Source organism: Vipera berus (assembly GCF_964194415.1).
Source record: "Vipera berus genome assembly, chromosome: 7".
Taxonomy (NCBI): Eukaryota; Metazoa; Chordata; class Lepidosauria; order Squamata; family Viperidae; genus Vipera; species Vipera berus.
In genome coordinates this window covers 6,924,547-6,945,132 of record NC_138209.1, presented here as the reverse complement: position 1 = coordinate 6,945,132, position 20,586 = coordinate 6,924,547, and the positions used below count along the sequence as shown (strand labels likewise).

General features: G+C 45.2%; 1 protein-coding gene across 1 annotated transcript; it reads right to left on the bottom strand.

Moving 5' to 3' along the window:
- Window positions 1-3,812: 3,812 nt before the first annotated feature.
- On the bottom strand, window positions 3,813-17,163 carry GC (GC vitamin D binding protein; the record flags this gene model as incomplete). The annotated part of the gene is made up of 6 exons (XM_081333326.1): window positions 3,813-4,019; window positions 4,850-4,979; window positions 8,792-8,886; window positions 10,491-10,710; window positions 13,503-13,714; window positions 17,101-17,163. The coding sequence occupies 6 exons, from the start codon at window positions 17,161-17,163 to the stop codon at window positions 3,813-3,815; spliced, it is 927 nt and encodes a 308-aa protein (XP_081189452.1).
- Between the last annotated feature and the right edge of the window lie 3,423 nt (window positions 17,164-20,586).

The window sequence follows — 20,586 nt, the reverse complement described above, 5'->3', positions numbered from 1 at the left end:
CTGGAGTCCTAGAGGTCAGAGGAAAGGGTCACAATGCATTAGTGAAAAATCTTGCCACAGGATATAGTATTCCAGCAAAGTTTTCCCCAACAGCTTCCTGTTGAGCTCCGGATGGCTCCCGACCTTCGCTCTTTCCGCCGCGACCTGAAGACTTGGTTATTTGAACTTGCCGGCCTGGACTGAGGGATTGGGGTTTTAGATTTTAAATTTTAAATTTTAATTTTTAGAACGTGTTTTATTGTTTAGGGCTACTTGGTTTAATTTATTTTAATTTTTGTATATTATGTGTTGTATATAGTGTTTTAATTGCCCTATACACCGCCCTGAGTCCTTCGGGAGAGGGGCGGTATATAAATCCAAATAATAAATAAATAAATAATAAACACAGGTAGACTCAGGACCAAAATTGAGTCCCAAATTTCTGTTGCTAAGCTAGATGGCTGCTAAGTGCATTTCCCCCCATGTTATGACTTTTTTTTTTACCACAGTCGTTAAGTGAACCCCTGCAGTTTTTAAATTAGCAATAAATGGCTTTTCTTTGGACCTTCACACATGGACCTGATCTTTTGTGCCTGACATCATCTCAGAAGATTCTGAATTTTTACCCTGTCCGTGAAACATCTTTTGACGTCTAGCAGGTCACAGCAGTCAGTGGCAACAGCTTGGCTGGCAGAATACAAGGTAATGATAAGGGCCTCTGGAGCACGGGTATATATCCGAGCCACGTCAAAAATATTTCTGCGAAAGAAAGAAAGGTCAGGTAGAAAGGTAGAACTTTGGCGTCCATTGGAGCTGTGAGCTCTAGAACGTAACGACAGTAACACATATCATTTTAGGAGGGACGGGCGGGGAACAATTCTAATACGGGTCATCCTCAACTTATGACCGCTGAGCCCAAAATTTATGTCACGGAGCGAGAGAGTTGTTTAATGAAATTTGCCCACTTTTTCAACCTCTCTTGCAACAGTTGTTAAGTGAATCACTTAGTAACACGGTTGCTAAGTGAATCTGGCTTCCCCATTGACTTTGCTTGTCAGAAGGTCACTGAAGGTGATCACCTGACCCCGGGACACTGCGACCGTCATAACTACTAGTCAGGTGCCAAGTGTTTGAATTTTGGTCACCTGACCGTGGGGATTCTTTAGTGGTCATAAGTGTGAAAAATGGTCCTAAGTCACCTTTTTTCCCCAGTGTTGTTGTGACTCCAAATGGTCATCAAACAGTTGTAAGTTGAGGACTAGCTGCAAATCAATCAATCAATCAATCAGAAGTTGTGAGTGCTCCATCACTGGAGGCTTTTAAAAAGTGACTGGAAGCCATTTGTCGGAAATGGTATAAGGTCTCCTGCTGGAGCAAGGCATTGGACTAGATGACCTCCAAGATCCCTCCCAACTCTGTTATTTGTTATTCTGTTTAATTGTTCTCATTGTCAGGAAGTTTCTCCTTAGTTCTAGGTTGGATCTCTCCATGATTTGTTTCCATCCTTTGCTTCTTGTCCCATCTTCAGGGGCTTTGGAGAAGAGGTGGACCCCTCACATCTTTGTAGGAGCCCCATAGATATTGGACCACTAACTATCTCAAAGGTGCTTTTCCAAAAGGCAACCGGGCTTCCTTCCCCCCCCACCACCCATCGAAATGTTTAGCTTCTCGTGCAAGAAGCTTCTTCAGTTCTGAACTGAAGAAGTGAAACATTTTCAAAGGGGAAAAAACAACCCCGAGAAAATCCAGTTGCCTTTTGGAAAAGCAACTTTATTTCAGCCGTGACTTGGATGACTGAGAATCTCCACAGACATTTAGATCACAGGCTAACTTGCAAAGCTAACCTTCTCTCTGGGATTTCATTCCTCTGGATTCTGTTTACCCAAAACATTGGCCTAGGGATCATTTGGAACACTGACAAATATTGATCATTCTGCATAGTGTTGCCTTTACAAGATCAAAGGGATGTGGTGATGAGCTTGGAGATCCAGTTTGATCTCAATCCTGGCCAATTCCTGGGTGACCTTCGGCCAGGCCCTCTCCTTCATCCCGACATACTTCACACAAATGATGTTTGGAGAAAGAAGTGAAGAAGGGGAAATACTGTATGTATGTTCTCCTGAAGGAAAAGCAGGGTATAAATCAGAATCAGAATAGAGGTAGAAGGGACCTTGGAGGTCTTCTAGTCCAGCCCTCTGCTCAAGCAGGAGACCCTAGACCAGAGATGGCGAACCTTTTAGAGACCGAGTGCCCAAACTGCAACCCAAAACCCACTTATGTATCATCGGGTGCTGGGTGGGCGTGGCCCATTGGGTGGGTGTGGCCCATTGGGTGGGCGTGGCCCATTGGGTGGGCGTGGCTGCGGTGGTAACGGCAGACTGGGTGGGACGAAAAAGTTCAATCAATCAATTCCAACTTTGCGTGATCTTTTTTTTTCCCCGTGAGAAGTTGAAATTGATTGATTGATTGAACCTTTTTTGTTTTTTGCACACGACGGCGGAGGCCTAAAGCGAAAAGGTTTTTATAAAACCCAGCTGAAGGCCTAGGACTGGGGCGACGGCGCGTGTGCCCACAGAGAGGGCTCTGCGTGCCACCTGTGGCACCCGTGCCATAGGTTTGCCACCACGGCCCTATACCATTTCAGACAAGTGGCTGTCCAGTCTCTTCTTAAAAACCTCCGGTGATGGAGCACCCACAACGTCTGAAGGCAAGCCGTTCCAGTGGTAAATAGTCCTCACTGTTAAGAAGTTTCTCCTTAGTTCCAGGTTGCTTCTCTCCTTGATTACTTTCCATCCGTCGTTTCTTGTCTTGCCTTCTGGTGCTTTGGAAAATAAGTTTATCCCCTCCACTTTGTGGCAGTTCCTCAAATACTGGAATACTGCTATCATGTCCCCTCAGTCCTTCTTTTCTCTAGACTGGCCATACCATATGCTTTGGTCTCCAGGTCTTTAATCATCTTAGTTGCTCTTCTTTGTGCTTTTTCCAAAGTCTCAACAACTCTTTTGGTCATGTGGTGACCAAAACAGATGTGGCCTTACTAAGGCTTTATAAAGCGGTACTAATACCTCATGTGATTTTGATTCGAGGCCTCTGTTTATACAACCAAGGATTGTATTGGCTTTTTTGCCTGCCGCCGCACATGGCTGCCTCCTGTTTATCATGTTTTAAATCTAAAAAAATAAATACATCTCTGGGTTCTAGAATGAGTGACATAATAATAATAATAATAATAATAATAATAATAATAATAATAATAATAATAATAATAATAATAATAATAATGATGATGATGATGATGATGATGATGATGATGAAGAAGAAGAAGAAGAAGAAGAAGAAGAAGAAGAAGAAGAAGAAGAAGAAGAAGAAGAAGAAGATGATGATAAAGTTGGAAGGGATCTTGGAGGTCATCTAGTTCAACCCTCTGCTCAGGCAGGAAACCCTATACCAGGGGTCGGCAACCTCGGCTCTTTTATGACTCGTGGACTTCAACTCCCAGAATTCCTATGCTGGCTCAGGAATTCTGGGAGTTGAAGTCCACGAGTCATAAAAGAGCCGAGGTTGCCGACCCCTGCCCTATACCATTTCAGACAAATGGCTGTCCAGTCTCTTCTTGAAAACTTCCAGTGTTGGAGCATTCACCGCTTCTGGAGGCAGGTAGTTCCACTGGTTAATTGTTCTAACTGTCAGGAAGTTTCTCCTTAGTTCTAGGTTGCTTCTCTCCTTGACTAGTTTCCATCTGTTCCTTCTTCCTCAAATCCCTACGAAATTGTTTAAAAGCACTGCAGGCGAATCCTGTCCCTAGAGAAGGAGAAAAACAGTTCCAAATCCACTTACCGATAAATGTTTATTTCACCACCTTCTCTGCAAACACCTTCATCAATCGAACTGGGAGACTGAGGGACTTCTGAACGTTTGGCCCACGGGAGCGAATAAATGCACAAGTATTTTCCCACGTCATCTTTAGAAGTGCAACAGGTTCTGATCCTTTCATTCCCAGCACAGGCCGTGTTGCAGATGTGGGTGATGTGAAGTTTGAGCTGGAAGACAGGAGAACATGGCCTTTACAATGCAAGCAAGGCAGACTGACCGGATTGACAGAGCTGCAGTTCACTGAATGGATCACGAGCTCCTCAGAGCCTTCCTCTGACTCTGATGTCACTCCAGGCCCCTCCTCCTCCTCCTCCTCTGATTCCTCAGACTCAGCTGCCGGATCCACTGGTTGGCGAGGAATCACAACAGTTGAGTACTACCTATAGCTTAGGGAAGAGGTCCCCAACCTTTTGGCCACCAGGGACTGGTTCTGTGGAGAAATGTTTTTCCACGGAGCGCGAAGTGTGTGTCGTTTTGTGTGCTGCCTGCATCCCACGGATGGGGCTTCGCTTGTTTGTGCATACCGGTTGCTCGCATGCCGTGGCCCGGTACTGGTCCACGGACCGGGGGTTGTGGACCCCTGGCTTAGGGCATCGCAAGTGAACCATCCAGGATGACCAGCGCTTGATCATTGTAAGTTAGAAGATCTGACATTATAATAACTTCAGATAAGGACAGAGAACTCTTCTGCCCCCATATAATTATTGAGGACCCAGATTGTTGGGGGCAATTAAGCTGACTTTGTAATAATGCCGCGAAAGCCCTAATAAGCAGGCATATACATAGAATGAAGGCTATTGCTAAGCTTGTAAGCCGCCCTGAGTCTTCGGAGAAGGGCGGGATATAAATGGAATTAAAATAAAATAAATAAATAAATTTCTCCTCTTCATCGCTGCACTGCTGGATATCAAGTCCAACAAGAGCTGCATCGTCCTAGTCCTACAAATTGTAGAAAATAAGATCTAAGGTGGGCAGTCTGCCTTTCCGGATCACTCACCTCATTCTGGATACAATTTTCTTCCAAACTAGCGCAGCACTTGGAAAGGATTTCGGATGCTTCTCCAGCCAGGGTTATGGCGTTCTCAAAGGGCAGGGTTGGAGTCTGCTGGGTGAATTTTATTAAGTAGCTGGAGCATTAGGGAGAGAAAAAGAAAAATATACTGTATATTAGAATTTAGCTAAGAAAGAGTTGAATTATTAGCCAATCAAAAATATCCGGCTTTCCTAAGCATTTTTGATACTGTAAGAACAGAGTGTCCAACCTTGGCAACTTTTAAGACCTGTGGACTTCAAGTCCCAGAATTCCCCAGCCAGCCTGGGGAAATACTGGGAGTTGAGGCCCACAGGTCTTAAAGTTGCCAAGGTTGAGAAAACCTGTGATATAGCCTGAATAAAATTAGTAGAAAGAACGAGAGAATAAAGCAACATCTAGGTGGCTCAGTGGGTTAGAACGCTGAGCTTGTCGATCAGAAGGTCGGCAGTTTGGCAGGTCGAATCCCGAGTGTCGCGTAACAGAGTGAGCGCCGGTTACTCGTCCCAGCTTCTGCCAACCTAGCAGTTCAAAAGCACATAAAAAATGCAAGTAGAAAAATAGGGACCACTACGGTGGGAAGGTAACAGCGTTCCGTGCGCCTTTGGCGTCTAGTCATGCCGGCCACATGACCACGGAGACGTCCTCGGACAAGCGCTGGCTCTTCGGCTTTGAAACGAAGATGAGCACCGGCCCCTAGAGTTGTAAACGACTAGCACGCGTGTGCGGGGGAAGCTTTACCTTTTTTAGGGATGATAAAATGGTTACCCTTGAGAAATATGTAGAAAAAGCATAAAATCCACTGCCACCCATATTAGAGGAATGTCGTTTGTCAAGATTAAATTCTCCAGGGAATGAGATAAGAAAAGAAGAAATAAAGCAGTTTCTACAGCTCACTAGCAGCTACTCAGAAAATGGATAAACCCACAGTGGGTAGGTCTGGATCTTGTCAGCTCAAATCTCCCACAGGCTTCTTAAATCCTCATCAATAACCACAGCCTGTGAGGCCAAATGGAAAGTTTTGTCTGTCTTTCAACCTTCAGCATTACTGGCTAGGGCACAGGTCTGCAACCCGCGGCTCCGGAGCCGCATGCGGCTCTTTCAGCCGTCTCCTGCGGCTCCCAGTCCTCTGCCATGTGCAGTCCAAAAAAAAAAAAAGTGGGACTAAAAAAGTTTAACCAATCAATTCAAATATGCAGGGTAGGTGCATATCTCACCTTGGCTCCACTCTTCAGTCAAACCCTGTTCTGCACATTCGCGCATGTACACACATGCGCACACATTTTTTGCGGCTCCCAGTTTTTCCTTTTGTGAGGGAACCGGTTCCGAGTGGCTCTTTCACTGTTTCAGGTTGCTGACCCCTGGGCTAGGGGATTCTGGGAGTTGAAGTTGACAGGTCTTAAAGTTGCCAAGCTTGGACACCTCTGCTGTCGAATGTAGAGGTAGCCATTTGCAATTCTTATCACTGTTGTTATTTATTCGATATAACATTTAGGTTGCTAGGCAACAAATTAAAGGCCAACCCTGAGAAAAGCAAAGCAAGCGACCTCTGGGCAGAGCTGAGATTTGGAAAGCATGGGGTAGGCACCCCAGCAAAATTTAATCTGCTAAAATGCAATTTCCCCTTCCCCAAAATGATTGCTCCACTCCATCTGGCCCCATAAGCCAGTAATCATTCACCTGTGTGATTGGATCCCCGCAATCCCCTTTGTAGGATTCCTTGCTAACTCAATTCAACCTTGTTTTTTGGGCATATCATCACGTTTCAAAACAAAAAATTAAATTGAAAGCCATTCAATTTTTAAAAAAAAACAACAGTGGAGGGGGTTGCCTTCAGACGTTGTGCGTGCACCAACATTGAAAGTTTTTAAGAAGAGATAACAACAACAACAACACAACAACAACAATAATAAAAAGTTGGAAGGGACTTTGGAGGTCATCTAGTCCAACCCCCCTGCTCAGGCAGGAAACCCTATACCATTTCAGACAAATGGCTGTCCAGTCTCTTCTTAAAAACTTCCAGTGTTGGAGCATTCACACCTTCTGGAGGCAGGTTGTTCCACTGGTTAATTGTCCTCACTGTCAGGAAGTTTCTCCTTAGTTCTAGGTTGCTTCTCTCCTTGGTTAGTTTCCATCCGTTAGTTCTTGTCCTTCCTTCAGGGGCTTTGGAGAATAGCTTGACTCCCTCTTCTTTGGGGCAGCCCCTGAGATATTGGAACACTGCTATCCTGTCCCCCCTCATCTTTCTCTTCATTAAACGAGACATTTCCAATTCCAGCAACCGTTCCTTACATGTTTTAGCCTCCAGTCCCCTGATCATCTTTGTTGCTCTTCTCTGCACTCTTTCTAGAGTCTCAACATCTTTTTTACATCGTATTGACCATTTGCCTGAAATGGTGCTTAAGCAGGGGGTTGGACTAGAAGACCTCTAAGGCCCCTTCCTACTTGGTTATTTTGTTATTCTGAGGTGGACCAGATGGGGGAGATGGAGAGGGTGAAGTAGAAGGAGGAAGAGGAGGAGGAGAAAGCAGAGGAGGAGGAGAAAGAGGAGGAGGAGAAGGAAATGGAGGAAGAGAAGGATGAGAAGAAGGAGGAGACAGAGGAGGAGAAAGAGAAGAAGGGAAGCACCCCCCCCCCAACAATGGTGTTTTCGGTGCACTGCCATGTTTTGTTGAATAGCAATTGAAAGGCTTTGCCTTTTGGTACTGTCCATAGGGTTTTCCTGGCAAAGATACTGGAGTGGGTTGCCATTTCCTTCTCCAGTGGATCACGTTTTGTCAGAACTCTCTGCTATGACCTGTCCGTCTTGGGTGGCCCTGCACGGCATAGCTCATAGCTTCATTGAATTACGCAAGCCCTTTCGCCACGACAAGGCAGTAATCCATGAAGGGGATGTCAACAAAAGTGCGTATAGTCAAGGCTACGGTCTTCCCAGTTGCAATGTATGGCAGTGAAAGTTGGACCATAAGAAAGGCTGAGGGCCAAAGAATGGAGGCCTTTGAACTATGGTGCTGGAGAAGACTCCTGCGAGTCCCTTGGACTGCAAGGCGACCAAACCGGTCAGTCCTAGAGGAGATCAACCCTGACTGCTCTTTAGAAGGCCAGATCCTGAAGCTGAAACTCAAATCCTTTGGCCACCTAATGAGAAGGAAGGACTCAATGGAGAAGAGCCTAATGCTGGGAAAGGTTGAGGGCAAGAGAAGAAGGGGATAACAGAGAATGAGGTGGCTGGATGGAGTCACTGAAGCAGTAGGTGTGAGCTTAAATGGACTCCAGAAGATGGTAGAGGACAGGAAGGCCTGGAGGAACGTTGTCCATGGGGTCGCGATGGGTCAGACACGACTTCGCAGCTAACAACAACAATTGGAGCCTTGGTGGAGCAGTGGGCTAATGCCTCCTTAAGTAACACCAGCTGCCTGCAATTAGTGCAGGTTCGCATCCCACCAGGCTCAAGGTTGACTCAGCCTTCCATCCTTCCGAGGTAGGTAAAATGAGGACCCAGATTGTTGGGGGCAATAAGCTGACTTTGTAATAATGCCGCTTGGGGGGGGGGAAAGCCCTAATAAGCAGGCATATACATAGAATGAAGGCTATTGCTAAGCACATTGGTTTGTGCTTAAATTGTAAGCCACCCTGAGTCTTCGGAGAAGGGCGGGATATAAATGGGATTAAAATAAAATAAATAAATAAAATAAATAATTGAAAGGTTCATAGAGAAAAACCTATTTATGTGATCACTAAGAGTCAATACTAGCTTGATGGCACCTAATCAAAGTATAAAGAGGCATATATACAGAGGGTGGCCAACGGAACCATCCATTTCATGGCTCAACTGTGAATTTTCAACTGCTAAAGCTTTATCCTTCTGACCTAACATAGTTTTGTGAGACAAAAGGATTTCCACTCTACCTGACTTTCGTTTTATTTTTCCCAAGCAAGGCGTAGAGAGCGCACGCTCTGTTTGATAGACGGGTAAATGCCCGGATAGGTTTGTGTTGTAACCTCTGCAAAAGAAAAGGAATTGAAAACGGTCAGACGGAGACCGCACTTGTGCTTTATATGGGCAATCCCTAACCCAAACAAATCAATAGAGCTTCAGCTAATTTGGTGGGGCGACAGTGCATTTTTATTCAACTTTTAACAGACAGGAATTTTGATCTGGGATTCCTGATTCAAGGCACAGAGCTGCGGGACCCTTTAGCAGATCTGGGATACTTTCTTAAAACATTGTCTATAACTTGGAAACAACGCATTCACCGGATAGAATAATAAAACCCTCCCTTTTTATGACCCTGTAATCCCTTAATTTGGGATAGAGTCAGGGTAACTGGATGGAGTTGAGCATTTACTGGCTGGATGCCCTTCCTGATGCCACATGGAGTTTGCAGCAGATTTCTTTTTAATTGGTGCCCAGAGAGAGAAAAACATCTATTGCTACCTAGGATTGAACTCTCAACCTTCCAAGTGGGAGGTGAGCACCTTAGAATATGCTGCTAAAATTTATCAGTTCTCTCTCTCCCTCCCTCCCTCCCTCCCTCCCTCTCTCTCACACACAAACACACACACATCTATATGTATCATCTATCTCTCTATCTCTATCATCTCTCTATCATCTATCAATCAATCTATCTATCAATCATCAAAGTCTGTATGTCTATCTGTCTCTATCTATCTACCTATCTATCTATCTATCTATCTATCTATCTATCTATCTATCTATCTATCTATCTATCTATCTATCATCAGTCTGTCTGTCTGTCTATCTATCTATCATCAAAGTCTGTATGTCTATTTGTCTATATCTATCTATCTGTGTCTATCTGTCTATCTATCTATTCTCTATCATCAGTCTGTCTGTCTGTCTATCTATCTATCTCTATCTATCTATCTATCTATCTATCTATCTATCTATCTATCTATCTATCTATCATCTATCTATCTATCTATCTATCTATCTATCTATCTATCTATCTATTATCTATCATCAATCAGGCTATATGTCTGTCTATCTGTCTATATCTACCTATCTGTTTGTCTGTCTGTCTGTCTGTCTGTCTCTCTCTCTCTCTCTCTCTCTCTCTCTCTATCTATCTATCTATCTATCTATCTATCATCTATCTATCTATCTATCTATCTATCTATCTATCTATCTATCTATCTATCTATCATCTATCTGTCTGTCTGTCTGTCTGTCTGTCTGTCTGTCTGTCTCTCTCTCTCTCTCTCTCTCTCTCTCTATCTATCTATCTATCTATCTATCTATCATCTATCTATCTATCTATCTATCTATCTATCTATCTATCTATCTATCTATCTATCTATCTATCTATCTATCTATCTATCTATCTATCTCTATCCATCCATCATCTATATCATCTAGAGATAGAGATAGCTTGAACATTTGACACCTTGGCTTTGCTCTGCTTTAAAAATATTCTATTCTTTGGGTCAACTGTGATAGTCTTCACACAGAAAAAATATTTGACGAAAGAATGGTAATATAACCAGGTTTTTTCCTTATGCAATGGAAGGCCGGAACGGAGGTGGCATGAAGTGAGATGACAGTTTGTAGGGCAGCTGATAAGAACAGGGAGAAGAACGCACTCACCTCTTTCAAAAAGCAGACGGTACGTTGTGTGCTGGCACAGCAAGTTCTAACAAGGGACAAATAATTTCTGGTAGAGTTCAGCAAGATTGGCAAAGGAGCATAGCTGTAGTCACTGGAATACTCGGCCAAAAACCTAGAACGCAGGCCAGAAAAAATAAAATAAAATAAAAATAAAGGAATAGCATGGAAGACTAGTTGAGTAAGTACAGGTAGTCCTTGACTTAAGACCACAACTGAGACCAAAACATTTGTTGCTAAAGGAGACATTTGCTAAGTGAGTTTTGCTCCATTTTACAACTTTTCTTGCCACGGCTGTTAAGTGAATCTCTGCAGTTTGTTAAGCTAGCAACAGGGTTGTATAAAGTGATTCTGGTTTCCTCGTTGACTCTGCTTGTCTGAAGGTCACCAAAGGTGATCACGTGATCCAGGTATAGGGTTTCCTGTATGAGCAGAGGGTTGGACTAGATGACCTCCAAGGTCCCTTCCAACTTTATTATTATTATTTATTATTATTATTATTATTATTATTATTATTATTATTATTATTATTATTATTATTATTATTATTAATATGAGTCGGTTGCCAAGCATCCAAATTTTGATCACATGACCCTAGGGCAGGGCTTTTCAACCAGTGGTACGGGTACCACCTGTGGTACATTGGCACCTGGCAGGTGGTACGCGACCATCCTAGAAAAGTGGTAGTGGCGGAGGGGAATGAGGTGAACCGGTGTCAGCACCGCACAAGCCTGAGCGAGAGATCGCTGGAGCTGTGGGGCTGTCAGGGCTCAGCGGAAGCGCCAGGATCAGCACCAGGATCCAGCTGGAGCTCGGTGCTGATCCCGGCGCTTCTGCTGAGCCCAGAAGAAGCGCCGATCAGCTGGAATGTTGCAGCATCTCCAGGGTCTTGTGATTTACATTCAGATGCTTGGCAACTGATTCATATTTATGACGGTCACAGTGTCCCAGGGTCATGTGAACTGACCAAAGCCTGCTGCAGCCACCCAGCAGACAGGGGAGAATAAAAACCAAACACCCCCCCACCCCACCCCACCCCCGCTGCCAATCCTCAACAGAAACGCTCACAACAATGAAAACCTCGGACAGGAGGAAGAGCGCTGCAGGGCGGGCAGGCAGGTGTCTTGCTCAGCTGTGGCTTGGGGGGCACTTTTTTCAGTGCCACTGTAACTTCGAACAGTCACTAAGCGAACTGTTGTAAGTCGAGGACTACCTGTACTTCATCACTTTTTTCCTTTTTTTTTTGGTCATCATGTTTTTGACACCTTGCTAGGCGACTGGTGGTACTCGGATGTGGCCATATCCCAAAAGTGGTACAATGGGTGAAAAGGTTGAAAGGCCCTGCCCTAGGCAATGCTGCAGTGGCTGTATAAATGGTCATCGGTCACTGTTTCCAGTGCCGTTGTGACTTTGCACAGTCCCTAAATGAAGTGTTGTAAATTGAGGATTACCTGTACTTCACAGCTTTTGCTAGATAATTACTCTTAGTATTATTAAATTTTACATTTAATTTTGTTAAATCAATTTAATTTTTTTATATCAAAGTTAGCCTAATTTCCTTCAGGATCTCTTAATTACACACACACACACACACACACACACACACACACACACACACACACACACAAAGTACATAATTTCTGGCTGCACCAGGGGTCTTCAAACCTGGCCCTTTTATGACTTGTGGACTTCAATTCCCAGAATTCCTCAGCCAGCGTGCCTGGCTGAAGAATTCCGGGAGTTGAAGTCCACAAGCTGGGGTCTGCCAACTTGGCCCTTTTATGACTTGTGGACTTCAATTCCCAGAATTCCTCAGCCAGCATGCCTGGCTGAAGAATTCCGGGAGTTGAAGTCCACAAGCTGGGGTCTTCCAACTTGGCCCTTTTATGACTTGTGGACTTCAATTCCCAGAATTCCTCAGCCAGGCAGTTAACATCTGATTCCCTGTACAATATTTCTAACACAGTTATATACATGTATAAATTCTTCCCGCAGTAAGAAAGGGGGATAGTCGAGCTACATCTTTAGATTAAATGAAGGAAAGGGAAAGTTTCTTGACCTGGAACTAAATTCGCAACAGGCGCAGAAATTGTCTATGGGGAGTCCCAACCATGTACTTCCTGGGTGCCCCACCGGTGCTTTTTCTTTTTTTTTTAGAAAATTTTATTAAATATACATTTAAAAAACAAAAGTGGACATGATTCAACTTCCCTAGCTACAACACTACTATTAGTATTATCTTATGTTACAGAAAACAAATAAAAAAAACCTAAAATACAATCTATAACAGGACAGAGTATAAAAAACTGTACATATAAGATCTGTCGTTTTTTTTAGTAAACTGTCATTCAGTCCTCAGCGTTATATTTACGTATCTTTCAGTTACGTCCATTATATAGATGCTAATAAAATATCCTTACATTATCAACCAATCAACCAATGTTCATCTCAGCGATCCTCCTTAACTCTAACCAATGGTACAAATTTTGCCCAATTTCATAATACTCCGTTTCGTTCTTATCTTTGATCTCTAGGGTTAACCTGTCCATTTCCGCGCAGGATAAAATTTTATCTATTATTTCTTCTTCAGTGGGTCTTTCCTTTCTTTTCCATTTTTGGGCATATGCCAGTCTTGCTGCTGTTAAGATTTGTACCGGTGCTTTTTCAAGTGGCAGCTGGACTTCCTTTGAAGACGTTTCGCTTCTCCTCCAAGAAGCTTCTTCAGTTCTGACCGAACGGTAGAGAACGGAAAGTGACCCTGAGGGCACCGATAAACCTCCGAGTGGCCTCAACGACTCTCCGAAAGAGGCCTAAGGACCAGATATTCCGCAAGGAGTATAAATCCTTCCGTTCTCCACCATTCGGCCAGAACCGAAGAAGCTTCTTGGGTGAGAAGCGAAACGCCCTCAAGGAAAAACAAAGGAAGTCCAGCGGCCTCTCGGAAAAGGACCTGCCGCAATTCCCCACACAGTGAAGATGCTTTCCGCCTCTCACCTCTCTTCAAAACCGTGAGGGTCTTTCTTGAGGGCGTCGCATATTTCCTCATTGGACGGCTCCACGTAGGTGGGGAACTCCTTGGGTAGGTGTTTCAAGGCGGCCAGGCACAGCTTTCGAGAAAGTCCTTGTTCCGCGCAGCATCCAGCTATCCCCGGGTGTCTTGGGAAGGGAGCATCTGGGCGGCAGGATTTTTCAGAGAAAGCAGTCGACTTTTTTGGGGTGGGGATGGTGGTGGTGGTGGTGAGGGTTGGTGGGAATGGAAGAGAGGGGGCAGATAGGGGAAAGAAAGGTGTGTTATTAGCCCCATCTGACTTTGAGGGGGTCCTTGGTGCTCTCTCAGCTTCGTTGTTTTCTTCCAGACGTTTCATGACCCAGTTAGGTAACATCATCAGGGCTAGAAAGGAGTAAGGTTTGCATATATATATATATAAGGTAAAGGTAAAGGTTCCCCCGCACATGCGTGCTCGTCGTTTCCGACTCTAGGGGCCGGTGCTCATCTCCGTTTCAAAGCTGAAGAGCCAGCACTTGTCCGAGGACGTCTCCGTGGTCATGTGGCCGGCATGACTAGACGCCAAAGGCGCACGGAACGCTCTTACCTTCCCACCGGAGTGGTCCCTATTTTTCTACTTGCATTTTTACGTGCTTTCGAACTGCTAGGTTGGCAGAAGCTGGGACGAGTAACAGGCGCTCACTCTGTTACGCGGCACTCGGGATTCGACCCGCCAAACTGCCGACCTTCTGATCGACAGGCTCAGCGTCCTAACCCACTGAGCCACTGTATATATATATATATATATATATATATATATATATATATATATATATATATATATATATATATATATATATATAAACAGAGAGCATATCCCATTCCTTTCTATCACTAATGATATTACCTAGTTTGGGTAATGAAACATCTGTAAGAAAACAACCAAGCTCAGAGAACACTAAGGACCACACAGTCCTCCTCCTCCTCCTCCTCCTCCTCCTCCTCTATGCAAACCCCATTCCCTTTTAAGTCGATGTTACCTAGTTTGGGTAATGAAACGTCTGCCAGAAAACAACTAAGCTCAGAGAGCACCAAGGAGCCCCCATTTCCAACCTGAACTACACACTTTCTCCTTTATTCCCCCAACTTCCTCTGGAGAGGGAGAAGGAAAAGGCAATTCCATCCTATATCAGCAAAGTTCCATTTACCTTACTGTCCTATTTTCCACTGAATCCAGCTAGCTATCCTAAGAAAGATCACAAACTGGCAGTATCTGTCTTCCATGCTAGCTCCCAGCAGTTGGTTTTTCTCATGCACAAGGAACCAGAACGACACTGTGAGCGGATCAGAGTTGCTTCTTTATTGCTCTCAACCTACTTACAAGAATCTCGCCAGACTGACTGCATTCTCTTGGGAAGAGACAGATAAAGGTTGCAGGGATTATTGTTATTTTTTTTTGGGTGTGTGTGTGTGTGTGTGTGAACTGCATTGCTTCCTGTTCTGCAAGGACTCTAAGCTCACCAGTCTCTTCACACACACACACACACACACACACACACACACACACACAAACACAGATAGATAGAGAGAGAGATGGGGGACAGGGAGGGAGGGGGAGAGAGGGAGAGAGGGAGGGGGAGGGAGGGAGAGAGAGATGGGGAGAGGGGTGGGGGGAGGGAGAGGGAGGAAAGGGGAGGGGGAGAGAGGGGGGAGAGGGAGGGAGGGAGAGGGAGAGAGGGAGGGAGATATATATATATGGGGGACAAGGAGGGAGGGAGGGGAGGGAGGGAGAGGGAGATGGAGAGGGTGGGGAGAGGGAGAAGGAGGATAGGGGAGGGGGAGATAGAGGGAGGGGGAGGGGAGAGAGGGAGGGAGGGAGGGGAAGAGAGAGATGGGGAAAGGGAGGGAGGGAGGGGAAGAGAGGGAGGGGGAGAGAGGGAGGGAGAGGGAGGGAGAGAGAGGGAGGGAGAGAGATGGGGAGAGGGAGGGGGAGGAAGAGAGAGGAAGGAAAAGGGAGGGGGAGATAGAGGGAGGGGGAGGGGAGGGAGAGATATGGGGGACAAGGAGAGGGGGAGAGAGAGGGAGGGAGGGGGAGGGAGGGAGAGAGAGATGGGAGGGAGAGGGAGGAAAGGGGAGGGGGAGAGAGAGAAATGGGGGACAGGGAGGGGGAGAGAGGGAGGGAGAGAGAGGGAGGGAGAGAGATGGGGAGGGGGAGGAAGAGAGAGAGGAAGGAAAAGGGAGGGGGAGATAGAGGGAGGGGGAGGGGGAGAGAGGGAGGGAGAGAGGAAGGGAGGGAGAGAGAGATATGGGGGACAAGAAGGGAGGGGGAGAGAGGAGGGAGGGAGGGGGAGGGAGGGAGAGAGAGATGGGAGAGGGTGGGGGGAGGGGGAGGGAGGAAAGGGGAGGGGGAGAGATGGGGAGGGGGAGGAAGAGAGAGAGGAAGGAAAAGGGAGGGGGAGATAGAGGGAGGGGGAGGGGAGAGAGGGAGGGAGAGATATGGGGGACAAGGAGGGAGGGGGAGAGAGAGGGAGGGAGGGGGAGGGAGGGAGAGAGAGATGGGAGAGGGTGGGGGGAGGGAGAGGGAGGAAAGGGGAGGGGGAGATAGAGGGAGCGAGGGGGAGAGAGAGAAATGGGGGACAGGGAGGGAGGGAGGGGGAGAGAGGGAGGGAGAGAGATGGGGAGGGGGAGGAAGAGAGAGAGGAAGGAGAAGGGAGGGGGAGATAGAGGGAGGGGGAGGGGAGAGAGGGAGGGAGAGATATGGGGGACAAGGAGGGAGGGGGAGAGAGAGGGAGGGAGGGGAGGGAGGGAGAGAGAGATGGGAGAGGGTGGGGGGAGGGAGAGGTAGGAAAGGGGAGGGGGAGATAGAGGGAGGGGGAGGGGAGAGAGGGAGGGGGAGGAAGAGAGAGAGGGAGAGAGAAAGCGTCTCTAGCTGGAGATTCCACCACAGTTTTCAATGATAGATTTCTTTCGAACACGGAGTACATATATAGTCTTTGTAAATAATCCTAGATGATGTTAAAGCTACCTGAATTCCGGGGTATATGGAGATGTGCAACCCGATTGTGCTAGTTCTCTAACATAAACAGCTATTCCCAGCTTCCAGGTAGGAGTTCAACCGTGGGGTCCTTGGTGCTCTCTGAGGTTCGTTGTTTTCTTCCAGATGTTCCATTACCAAACATTACCAGGCTGAGAATTTTAATTTTAATTTTAATTTTAACTGGGGTTTTATTTGTTCAGGGACGGATATAATTTTTTTTAACTGTTTATAACTTTTGTATTTTTTGTTTTAATCACCCTGTAAACCGCCCTGAGTCCTTCGGGAAAGGGCGGTATAGAAATATAAATAAATAAATAAATAAATAAATAAATAAATAAATAAATAAATAAATAAATAAATAAATAAACTAGGTCACCTCATCAGTGCTACGACTGCTAGCCCCGATGACGTTACCTAGTTTGGCAATGAAGCGTCTGCAAGAAAACAAGCAACCTCAGAGAGCACCAAGGTTGAATCCTGAGCTACAAATCCTCTCTTCTCTTGGTGCTCATCCAACCCTCTCAGGTCTGAGGAAGGCTGAATCTGCCTGCACGGATGCCGAACTTTACCTCGTTTTCATAGCAGTCTGGAGCAGCTCCTGTGGCACAACATTTTTTGGCCAAGTCTACCATGTCGTTGACGAGGCTGATGATTTGATCAAAGGTGGCATTACAATACTTCCTGCTGTTTATGACGATTGACCTGCAAACAAAGTAATATCCTGGGTTGTATAAAACAGGCGTAGCATTCACAGCATTCACAGCTTCTGGAGAAAAGTTGTTCCACTGGTTAATTGTTCTAACTGTCGGGAAGTTTCTCCTTAGTTCTAGGTTGCTTCTCTCCTTGACTAGTTTCCATCCATTGCTTCTTGTCCTGCTTTCAGGTGCTTTGGAGAATAGCTTGACTCCCTCTTCTTTGGGGCAGCCCCTGAGATATTGGAACACTGCTATCCTGTCCCCCCTCGTCCTTCTCTTCATTAAACTAGACATACCCAATTCCAGCAACTGTTCCCTATATGTTTTAGCCTCCAGTCCAATAACAATAATAATAATAATAATAATAATAATAATAATAATAATAATAATAATAATAATAATAATAATAATAATAATAATAATAATAATAATAATGTTGGAAGGGACCTTGGAGGTCATCTAGTCCAACCCCCTGCTCAGGCAGGAAACCCTATACCTTTGTTGCTCTTCTCTGTACTCTTTCTAGAGTCTCAACATCTTTTTTACAATGTGGTGACCAAAACTGGATCATTGAATCAAGATCACGCGAAGTATTAGTACCGCTTTATAAAACCCTAGAATACTGCAACCAGGTTTGGTCACCATACTACAAAAAAAAATAAAAAGATGTTGAGACTTTGGAAAAAGTTCAGAGAAGAGCAACTAAGATGATCAAAAGCCTGCAGACTAAAACATACAAAGAATGGCTGCAGGACTTGGGTTTGGCTAGCCTAATGAAGAGAAGGGTGAGGGGTGACATGATAGAAGTGTTCCAGTATCTCAGGGTTTGCCACAAAGAAGAGGGGGTCAACATATTCTCCAAAGCACCAGAAGGCAAGACAAGAAACAATGGATGGAAACTAACCAAAGAGAGAAGCAACCTAGAACTAAGGAGAAACTTCCTGACATTTAGAACAATTAACTGGTGGAACAACCTGCCTCCAGAAGCTGTGAATGCTCCAACACTGAAGGTTTTTAAAAAGAGACTGGAGAGCCATTTGTCTGTAATGGTATAGACTAGAGTCTTCTGCTTGAGCAGGGGGCTGGACTAGACGACCTTTAAGGTCCCTTCCAGCTCTATACAATTCTTCAAAGAAAACTGACCTGACCCCTGATTTTAAAGTTCTGTTTGTTGCAGTTGTGGGGCTAAAGCTTGGCCACCATGGAGAGCTTTCTTTTCCAGAGCAGAGGCATATTAAAAAGAGACACAGCTTTAACTGCAAGGCAGTCACCATCTTAACTTTCCTTGTGAATATCCCTGGCCCCCAAATAGCCCATATATTCTAGAATCTTCCAGATATTATGTGGCCCTTAGCTATACAGCTAGTCCTCAACTTATGACTACAATTGAGCCTGGAATGTTGATTGTAAATCGTTGCAGTTGTTAAGTGGGTCCCCCATTTTGCAGCATTTTTTTTTTTTGCGGCCGTTGTTAGCCGAATGTAGTAGTTGTTAAGTGAATTTGTTTTATGCAGTGGGTGTTTCTTTGCTGGAAACAGGAAGCAAATGTTGGAAACTGGCAAAAAAAATAAATCACCGAAAATGGTGGTCATGTGACTGCAAAATAGCCATAAAGGTGAGTCCGGTTGCCAAGTCCCCAAAAGGTGATCGTATGACCACGATAGGTGTGTTTGTGTTAGTGTGTGTGTCTGTTTAACTTCGAAATCAAGTCATAACAGATTGGGGGAATCTGTTGTAACTTAGAACAGTCGGTAAGCAATCAGTCGTAAGTCGAGGACTACCTGCACTTCCTATCTCTTGATGATACAGGTGGTCCTCGACTTACAACAGTTCATTTAGTGACCATTTGAAGTTACAACGGCACTGAAAAAGGTGACTTATGACCGCTTTTCACAGTTACGACCTTGGCAGCATCCCCAGGGTCACGTGATCAAAATTCAGACGCTTTGGTAACTGACTCATATTTACGACGGTCACAGTGTCCCGTGGTCATGTGATCCCCTTTTGCGACCTTCTGAAAAGCAAAGCCAAGAATCATTTGCAGCGATTCACTTAACAGGTGTGGCAAGAAAGGTTGTAAAATGGGGCAAAATTCACTTAACAACTGTCTCGCTTAGCAACGGAAATTTTGGGCTCCATTGTGGTCGTAAATCCAGGACCATCTGTACTTTGATGCCATCTTTTGAGGCACCAAAGCTTTCTACGCACAGCAAGTATACAGTATATTTAAAAACACTACGTCAATATTCTGAACTCTGAAAAGCTGAAAAGAATCCGGCTTCAAAAACACCTACAAGGAACGAAAATCCCTTTCTCCCAGTGCATTGTATTCATTGCAGACTTTTTCTTTGAAGTAATCCTTGCCTGTCAAAACAAAAGATGAAACGTGGGTTAGCAATCATTCAAATGTTGAAGAGAAAGAAAACAGCAGATCCAGCAAGGGCCTAGGTCAGGGGTAGTCCACCTTGGCTCTTTTATGACTTGTGGACTTCAACTCCCAGAATTCCTGAGCCAGCCATGCTGAGGGAAAAGGGAGAGGTTTCCATGCTGAGCCATGCTGGCTCAGGAATTCTGGGAGTTGAAGTCCACGAGTCATAAAAGAGCCAAGGTTGCCTAACCCTGGCCTAGGCCTAGGCCACTTTATGACTCATGGAGTTCAACTCCCAGAATTCCTGAGGCAGCCATGCTGAGGGAAAAGGGAGAGGTTTCCATGCTGAGCCTGCTGGCTCAGGAATTCTGGGAGTTGAAGTCCATGAGTCATGAAGGGGCCATAGTTCCCCCATGCTGGCTCAGGAATTCTGGGAGTTGAAGTCCACGAGTCATAAAAGAGCCAAGGTTGCCTATCCCTGACCTAGGTGAGACTTGGTGACGATTCTGATGCTTGCCAAAAGTTTTGCCTAGAAGGCAGAATTCCCGCTTACATTCCAGCTAACTCAAGAATGGTCACGGATTACACTCAACTTACAACAGTGACTGTTCAGAGTTACAACGGCACTGAAAAAAGTGACTTAGGACCATTTTCCACACTCCTGACCGTTGTCACATCCCCTTGATCACGTGATCAGATGCTTGGCAAATGACTCATATTTATGACGGTTGCTGGGTCCTGGGATTATGTGATCTGCTTTTGCCATGTTCCTGATAAGCAAAGTCAGTGTGGAAGGCAGACTCACTTAACAGCCGTGTTACTAACTTAACAACTGTGGCAAGAAAAGTCGTAAAATAGAGCAAAACTCACTTAACACATGCCTCGCTTAGCAACATAAATTTTGGGCTCAGTTGCAGTTATAAGTTGAGGACTACCTATATTTGAAGTGGAAAGACACTCCTATTGTCTCCTTCCTTCCTTCCTTCCTTCCT